The sequence below is a fragment of the Parasteatoda tepidariorum genome, unplaced genomic scaffold (genome assembly GCF_043381705.1).
Source record: "Parasteatoda tepidariorum isolate YZ-2023 unplaced genomic scaffold, CAS_Ptep_4.0 HiC_scaffold_583, whole genome shotgun sequence".
Classification (NCBI taxonomy): Eukaryota; Metazoa; Arthropoda; class Arachnida; order Araneae; family Theridiidae; genus Parasteatoda; species Parasteatoda tepidariorum.
Genome location: NW_027261831.1, coordinates 4,462 through 14,212, shown reverse-complemented (window position 1 = coordinate 14,212; position 9,751 = coordinate 4,462). Strand labels below are relative to the sequence as shown.

At 29.2% G+C, this 9,751-nt stretch overlaps 1 protein-coding gene across 1 annotated transcript; it reads right to left on the bottom strand.

Moving 5' to 3' along the window:
- Window positions 1-174: 174 nt before the first annotated feature.
- Window positions 175-9,111, bottom strand: LOC107455211 (glutamate dehydrogenase, mitochondrial; the record flags this gene model as incomplete). The annotated part of the gene is given in 5 exon segments (XM_071176953.1): window positions 175-273; window positions 4,600-4,688; window positions 5,600-5,686; window positions 6,997-7,197; window positions 8,402-9,111. Coding segments are annotated over 5 exon segments (915 nt in total), but the record flags the coding sequence as incomplete, so codon positions are not given.
- Between the last annotated feature and the right edge of the window lie 640 nt (window positions 9,112-9,751).

Here is a 9,751-nt window from a genome sequence, read left to right as displayed (position 1 = left end):
ATTTAGTGAACAATTCTGTATAATATTAATAAAAATCAAAAGTAGTGATACGAATGACTAGCTCACAAAACATTCTAAAATGTGCATGAATTTTAACTAGAGCAATCTATTTGAAATATATATGTTAAGAGCTTTCAGTAAGAAGAAAATATTGATTAAAAAAATTAAACAAACTTGAACAATGAATGTTTTTCCACCCCATCCAGGTGTTGTTCCAATCATACTCATATAGCTTGCCTCATTCACAAAATTGTGCAGTCCGTGATACACACCCTGAAAAAAAAAATCCATTTATTACTTTTAAATTATTTGTAAAAATCAAACAAAAAAACTTGGACAAATGTGATAAAAGATAATTTAATGAAAACATAATTGTTCTTTTGTTTACATGTAAAAATATATATATACAGTAGGGAACCGATTATCCGGAACGATCGGGACCATCGCTATTCCGGATAACTGATTTTTCCGGTTTTCTGAATCGCTACAAAAAACAGTTTTTTTTATTGTTAAACCCAACTAAAAAAAATAAAAAATTTTGGAAATAATCTTAAAAAGAAGAAAAAACGATGAAGTAATACACTAATGATTATTTCCAAAACGATGGTAAGGTAAACATCTTTCAAAAAAGAAAGAAAAATCCTAAAATCTTATGAGGAAAAAAAATATTTTTTAAAAAAAATGGCGAGAAAATTTATTGAATTTCGTTTTCTGATTTCTGGATTCTGTACTGTATTTAATTTCTGTAAGACACAGCCAAAAGAGCATGGCACCACCCTTTTCAACTTAAAAGCCATAAACCCTGAGGCAGAACTTTTTTGTGCTATCTGCTACAAAACTCTGTAGCACTAATATCTTTCAGCAAAATACTTTTAATAATAACAATCAGATATATGTTAATAATTTAAAATAACAAAAGCACTGTGTTTACATAAAAAAAAAAACTATATAATTCTTCTTAAATTGAACATGCAATAATTTTTATTCTAATATTATGGGTGATATTCTCATATTTTGTTGGGAGGGGGTAGGTAATGCACAAATTATTTAATTCTTCGCATTTCGTAAATATTCTTCATAATAACAAAATAAAAATCATGAAATCCAAAGTAAAAATTGCCTGAAAAAAGATCGACGAGGAAATCACACGAATCGGACTTCTCAAATGCCTGTTTTGTTTTAAGATTAGGTTCTTGTAATAAATAACATCTCATAAAAAATATCGGATTTGAAAACTATGGAGAAATCAATAGTAATAGCTGCCAAAAATTCCATATAATTATTGCCTCAAAAAGTAAACACTCAAATGTACAATTTTTCATATTGTTCGAAATATATCAGGATATTTAAAACCCACCTGAAAAACAATATTAATAACTGGTGATTCAAATATTGTGTAAATTTCCGTAGAAAAGAAAAGTAAATTTTTTTTTTATTTTTCAGAAGAAAAATCTTTCTGCAAGAACTCTTCAACATTCGCTGCAAAGGGTGTGCCAATGGAGAAAAAAAATAAAAGAACAATCAAGCTTTGCGTAGACTACAACAAAATTCATAATTTATAGAAATAAAACGAATAAATTTTTATTATTGGTACCAATTAAGTGATTTCAAAGAAAGTTATAAATATCTGTTACAATCCAAATAAGAGTAGTTAGTTTTTTTTTTTAACACACATTATTTAAAAAGCGGATTAAATACGAAAAAAAATTATAACATTTAATTGAAAATGCTAAAAAGTTTTCCCACTCCTTATAGGAAATTATGTATTAAAAAATAAAAATAAATATGAATCTTTTCTAAGCCCGGATCCTGCTAAATTTAGAATCTGGAATGAAAATTCAGAAATTGAACAACCATATAGTCGAAAAGTAAAATGATACGCTCGTTATCGTTGGGAATCATCAGGGAAAACGAGATTCCAAAAATTTTTTTAAAGGAATTTTCAAGGAAAAATGCAATTTTATCCCAAAATCGGGAATTGCCAGAGAATTTAAAACTATCAAATTAGGGGATTTATTTCTTCCGTTTTCAATATTTTTTATTTATTTTTTTTTTAATTTCCAATGGCAGGGCATAAACAAGAAATAACACAGAAAACAAATGCAAAGACAAAACAGGTGAATAAATAAACTAAACAGAATGACCGAAGTCATTGCTCTAAAAGTTCCCTGGCTTGCCAATAAAGCGACGATTCAGAGCCGGAATGCAATGCAGCACATTGGCAGAGGTGGGTCCTATTCATGGGCTCTGCTAAGTTGCAGAGAGGACAGTCAGGTGAATTAAGAATACCGATGCGGTGCAAGTGTTCCGCCAGACAGTCGTGGCCCATTAGGAGTCGAAACTGTTCCACAACTTCACGGCGTGGACCATTAGGGATATTTTGGAGGTCATCTTTCCACCGGTTGGCTTTCATTCCTTCTTGTAATTTGGAAGCAAGAGTTCTTTTAAAAACTTGTTTTAGATGTAGCTTTATACTTTATCCGTTTTCAATACTGTAATTTGCACTTGAGTCATAGGGCAATCATTGGGTGTACCTTCAAGATTCTTCTATTACTCATAATCATTTTTGGAGTTTTGTCAATTGGATGCCAGAGTAAAGGAACTTGAAACTTCTTTGAGATTATTAACATGTTAGGTTTTCTTTAAAATCTATTTTAGTTTCTCAAATTTTGTTATTATTGATTTATTATGACACAATATAGTTTTATAATTTCGGTTAATACATTACGTACAAAATCTTTTTATTCTCTGCTATATTTATCAGACAACTATTAACGAATAAATATTTTTCAATTGAATAAATTCTGATTCCTTATATAAGTGCTGTCATATTTACAAATTTTGCTTAATGTGGAATCACATCTGCTTTCGTTAAAAATCGTAAGTAAAATTTTTTTTTTAAAAACAGAATAATATAAGCATACAACTATTTATTGCTAAAAGCAGACTATAATTTATGAAGCAGATTGAAGCTTTCTGTTTTTAAAAATGATATATTTCTGATTAGGCTTCAGTTTGAGGGGGTTTTTTCTCCCACTGTTCACAATTATTTTTATACAGGAATTTTCAGATAGTTTTTTTTATTTTTTACATTATATAATTGATCTTACATCCTGATTTATTTCAGGTTTTAATATTTATATCAGCTCCTTTTTTAACTATTGTTTCAGTTTGTTAATTTTCAAGTGTTGTTTCAATTTAATTTGATTTAACTAGGCAGTTAACTTAAGGAGTTAGATAAAAAAAAAAGTTTGGAAACAATTTTCGAAATTGAAAATAAATAACTATTTGTCACATTTTATAAAATAGTTACCAATCTTATTTGTTTGAAAAATTGTAATTCTGTATAACATTCAAAATTTGCAATACACTTAACAAAAACAAAGTTAGAAATTGATTAAAAGCAAACACATATACACCAAATTTAACCAAACACCAAATTTAATGTAACAGGAAAGTAAAGATCGTTTTAAATTTATCCTTGTTAATGATAACATTTGGAAATGTGACATCACGTCTAGGGCCTCTTATTGCTTAGAAAGCAACGGAGAATCTCTTGCAGAAATCTCTCATTATGTTTCTCTAAAATAAGTCAGCTGATACACACTAAAAAGTTTAGTTAAGATGCAGTTACTTACTCTCTCCCCAAACAATTATATTTATTTCTTCAGCTTATTGACTTAATTTTTAAAAAAAATTTTTCTTTGCAATCACTTGATTCTGTTCGGAAAAAATTGCTCTCTACATTTTATTTCTATAAAAGTATTAAATTTCAATATGAACATTTTGTCAGCCATATAATTTTCTTTTATCAACCAAGTTATTTTTAATATTATTTCTGAATCATGCTTACCAATATCTGCAATCTGTTAGACATAACCCATTGATATAGTAACAGATTGATAAGAAAACATTTTTAAAAAAAGGGTCACTTTAAGAATAGATTGAATGTAGGTTTTATGGCACAAGGTCCAAGTGAGGTCATGCTGCACCAAACATGTTTTTATAAGAGAAAAAGCAAAGTGCATACTACAATTATTTTTATAAAATACATTAAACATTGATAAAATGGCACAGAAACAATCTAAGGTGACAATGAAATAAAATCAGTTAAAATAGTCAACTAAAACAAAGGCAAGAACATACTCTTAAATGTGAATAAAATCAGGGATAGGTTAAAATTTATATATAATTTAAGCTAACAATAGCACGTAAAAATGCAAAAATGTTAGGATGATGGGTATCACCTAACAAATTATTAAAATGTGATGAATCAAAAGTAAGACATCACAAGTGTTGCATTGAAGAGGTTCTCCAAATAACAAATGTAGAAGAGTCAGTCTGGTATGTCCGATTCAGAGCCGGGTAAGTTTAGCATCTGCACTGCGAAGTAAGACAGTATGCAATTCACTATCGACTTGATTATCCCACTGCTGCCGCCTCAAAGATTTTATAAACTGCATAATATGTACTTTTATATCTAAGAGAGGTATAAACAAATTTAAGGGAGTAGTAGCAGATAGAATGGCTGTATCAGCTAAATTCCAACGTGCCTTGGAACTCAACAAAGCAAAATATATTTTAAAAATAGAATCTTACTCTTCCAGTTGCAGAAATTCTTCCATGTATACCGCCTTGATTGATTGGTTTACCAGTTATACAAGCGTGGGAATTCATATCTGTATGACCTAATAAGAGGATAAAAATATACATTAAATAGAATACTTATTGTTATAAATAAAGCTTTATCAATTTTGACAAAAAAAAAAAACTTACACTTTTTTTATAAATTCCGCTAGAAAAAAATTCCAAGAAAAATATGTGTAAGTGTATTTTTTTCTTTAATTTTTTTTCAAATTTTCTATAAACCAAATCAAACTTAGTAATGATCAATTGTCTGGTGTATCACAAAATAACCAACCATTTAATGGAATGTGGCATAAAACGAGTCAGAATGTGGAATAAAAGATTCTAAACAATGATTTATTGAAAGCATAAACTATAATTTAAAGACTTGTTTGAAAAGAGGCACAATTAACTGTGATCATATGATGTATATATAATTTAAACAGTTGAATTTAATTTCTTTTAAATCTATTTTTAACCAAGTAATTTTCAATAATGCTTGAAGTTCTTGAAAAAAAGTCCTGCTCAAATACACTGCTCACTAACATAAATTTATGATAAAGATCATAATTCATAGAGATCAGATTTATGTGAAGATCATAATTTAACATAAAATTATCAAAAATTAACATGGTAAAGAAAAAATATCTCCTTTCGAAAAAGGGAAAATTAAGCACTTTTTAAAAACATCCATTGAAAAAGAACATTTAAAGGCTTTGAAAAAACGAAAATAAGCACCTTTAAAAAACGCTACATACCCTGATTAACATGTTCTTGATCTAAGGAGTTTGAATTACAAGTTGTTCATAGTCTTAAGAATGTTTCATTTCAATTTAATGTAAATAAAACAAAAATAATTAATTATACAAAAAAAAACACAAAAACGTTAAAACAGTTTAAAGGCTTACTTCAAATCTTATATAAGGCATATACATACTACCTTTTAAGTAAGCAAATGAATATAAATTATTACCTATAGTCTGGGCATAAGTGTCGGCAATCCAACTCATTTCTCTCTCTCCGGTACCCATGTCAGGGGCAGGAACATCTAAACCTGGTCCTATAGAAGAAAAGAAAATTACATATTAGTGGTCATTGATATTTTATTTATTTTTAATCATAAATAGTGCACTTCAGGGTTAAAGAGAAGATTGAGAAGGGCTGGTTCATTCCTTACTAAAAGATGAAGTTACAATGCCCCACCTCACGAGGTCACGCCTCACACATATCTCTAAAATCGCAACTAAAGGATATGAAAACTTTGCTGTTTATACTTTCTATAAGAAATTAGTTTTATGTTCGACACTTTTCTGATAATAGCTGTCAAACTTTACCCTACTAACAAATTATTTCAGTTTAAAAATATAGAATTCATACATTTTCCTGATATTTCTTATAATATTAAAAAATAACATTTTAAAGTTAGAAAAATTTCTCAATGGTTGTCGTCATCGTTTCATTATAGTTTTCTAACTTTCGATATAGTTTCACTATAGTTTTCTAACTAATAAAAGAAAGCAAATAAAGGCACTTTAACAGTTACATATTGTTCGATGATAATATAGTTTATCAATTAGGATGTCTATTTTTAATATATTTAAACATTAACTCCTTAGATCACTAGGAAATTAATATCTTAAATACTAATTACTAAAAGAAAATAATCTTTAAGCATATAATAATGGAAATATTACTCTTTCTAATAAATATTTAAAATTAAGGAGTTACAATTTAAACACATAAATATTTTGAATAATGACATTAAAAAATACATTCATTATGAAATTGGAAAAAAATCTTGAACTTCAAAAATAAAAGTTATTAATGTTAATAACTTTTATTTTATAAGTTCAAGATTTTATTTTCTGCCACCTCATACATTTTTACTTCTTCTTTTCTGTTTTAAGTTACGAGAGAAATTCAATGGCAAAATTCTAATAAAAGTTTGTAAACGTTAGCATAATGCTTTTTTATTCGCAGCAGGATAAATTCTTTTGGTACACTTCATAATTAATTTGATGATGATTTATTAAAAATTTAATATAATTTTTTTAACCAAAAATTATTTTTTAAAATAACTTAATTTATGTTACATATTTCATGAAATGACATAATTTAGTTAAACTTTTAGCTTTAAAATAAATTTGTTTGAAACTACTAAAAAATTTGTGTCCATTTAAAATTTTAAAAATATATTATTTGAAAACAAGTGATTCAAAAAATCTGAAACTTGGTATTTTGCTAGGTCTACCTATGAGCCAAAAATAAACTAACTACAAAGATAAACACATTTAATGTGGTATCATCACTTTTTAATGCTCAATTAGATGAGCCAATGCAATGAAAAGATTTAGAAAGCAAATCAAACACCTAAAAATCCTTTTTTTGCCAACTGAAGAGCGAAATTCCTTGTTATTTTCTCTAATTCGAATTCACTGTATTCCCTGGGGTTAATTTTCAATCCAGCTTTAGCTCCACCAAATGGCACGTCCACAACAGCGCATTTAAATGTCATCAAAGCAGACAGCGCCTTCACTTCATCCAAGCTGACGTCCAAACTGTAACGAATACCTGAAAATAAACATACTTTATCACCACACAGCAGAAAATAATAAAAACATTAAAAATAATATATATAATTACATAAAAATACATGACACACTAATAACTGAATTTAAATTTACTGTACAATATTTTTTTTTCTTTTCTAATTAACATTAGATAAGCAAATACACATTTTTCTTTAGCGGGTTTAGTATAAACAGGGCCAACTGTCCGGGGCAAATTTACTACCGTTTAGTGGCACCTTCACAAATTCAACTTAAGGAAAAAGGGTAGTTTCACAAAATACTTTTAAAAGAGCAAGGTCTAAGAATTTTTAAACAGAAATTTTCAAAAGATTTTATTTTTTCAGAATTATAATCAAAAGATGCCTTTCTCGTGCATCAGAGTGAAAAAATATGTTTGTGATTTTTCTATTATAACTTGTGAATAATGAAAAATAAAGAACAGTGAAATAAAAAATTTCAGTAGAAATTTTCGCTAATTTTTTTTATGCAGTTATTTGATTTCCACATAGTTTTTAAAATCCAATATTTTTTAAACAATATTATTTATTATAACAATTACATATATATTGTATTGCGAAATGAAAACACACATTTAGTAACCCTTTTTTGAGGAATCCAATTCATGTGATTTCTCCATAGATTTTATTTTTTTGGTAATTACTGCTATGGATTTCTCGATTTTTAATGTGATGAATATTTACAAAATGCAAAAAAGGAAATAATTAGTGTACCTTCTCCCTACAAAATGTGAGAGTATCGCACATAATATAGAATAAAAAAATATTACATATTTAATTTAAAATTTTTTTTTTTTTATGTTGACCTTCAGTGACTTTAGTTTAGTGGCATGTATATTTGTTATTGTTAAAATTATCTTGCAAAAAGATATTAGTATTAGAGAGGTATGTTGCCGAAAGTACGAAAAAATTCTGCCACAGGGGCTTTGAAGTAGAATTTTTGTAAGATACACAACTAGACTACAAAGAAACATTTAGAGTTCCAAGGAAAACACAGTTCTTGGGTGAGTTCTTTTGCAGAAAGTTCCATGGATGCTTCACAGTAAGCTAAAAAAATATGCAGAAACTTAAGATAGAACTTATGCAACTTAAAATTATTCCCTTTTTGCAACAGATGAAAGCATTTATAAGAAGAAATGGGTGACTGATTTGTATCGATTGAAAAATAACATACATAAGTAGGATTACCTCCTTTACAAGGTGTCCGATGATGACTGTGTTGAGCTCTCCATCCATTTATCATCACATATTTACCGCTGTCTCGCTTTAGTGGGAAGCACACCTCTAAAACAGAATGGCAAGGACCTAAAATTCCCAGATAGCCTCTCACTTTTTCTCTTTTTTCGTCGAGGGTCATTTTTCCTTTGAACTCTTCCACTAGTTTGTCTTCTACCACAGACCATCCTTTATGATAAAAATATTCAACCATGTGAAAAAATGACGGATTATCAGCATCCTCTACGTACTGCAGATTCTCCGGTATTACATGGGAACTGTAATCCCGGGACACGAAAACAGAACTAAGTGCTGCATTCGACCTTGTTCGAATCAGTTTATCTGCATTGTGCACATTTAATTTGGATATCTTCAATTTTTGTAGCTGAGAAAATGCTGTTCTGCAAAACATGATGAATTCGATTTTAAAAACTAGAAAAAGAGTTAAGAAAAAGCTTATCGAATAAGGACTGAGCTAACGCTGATTTCTTTAAAACACACCAATCATTCCATTATCAAACTTTTTTTTTTCTTTCTCGGCAGAATCCACAAATTGAAGATTCTCGGGCTCGCGGATAATTTTCTCACTGCTGCTGCCCTTTAAATCCTAATCACAACAATAAATGGGTCGGTTAACTGTGACGGTCTTTTGGAGCAAGATCTAAACGTATTATAGATCATGTTTTCTACACTAGAGAGCGCCGCAAGCTCTTTACTGTTCATGTTTCTGGGTTACTGAATCCCATGTATTTTGAGACCTTTTAACTCAACAGTTCACTGTGTACCCAGAAAATCTTGTATCGAAATTTTCTTTGCATTGTCACAAAATTTTAATCCATTCATCAAAAAAGGATAAAATATAATTTTTTAAGCTTTTTGAAAATATTGTCACTTTAAGACGAAAAAAAAGCGAATGGTAAACCTTGTTTCAGTATTTTTATCAGTATTTTTACATTGTCATGATAAGGTAAGGATGGTGTTTTGTTCTTTGTGTGCCAAGCTTCTGGGTTACTGATTGAAGAGTTTTTTTCCACTTCAATTTTACTACCACGTTTACCAAGAAGGACTTGATCCCAGCTCATCTCAGACAGTTGGCCTTAGAAATTATAAATAAGATCCCCGACAATGCCATAAATTTTTTTACGGACGGCAGTAGACTGGACTATTACGCAGGCAGCGGCATCTACACCGAGAAACCGGAGGGGGGAACTGTCTATCTGCCTCCGCAACCCTGACTTCTCATCGGTCTTCAAGAGTGAATTAATAGCAACTGAACAAGGCTTTAAAGCTGTTTTTAATGAAAATGACGTCGGGGACCTCTGG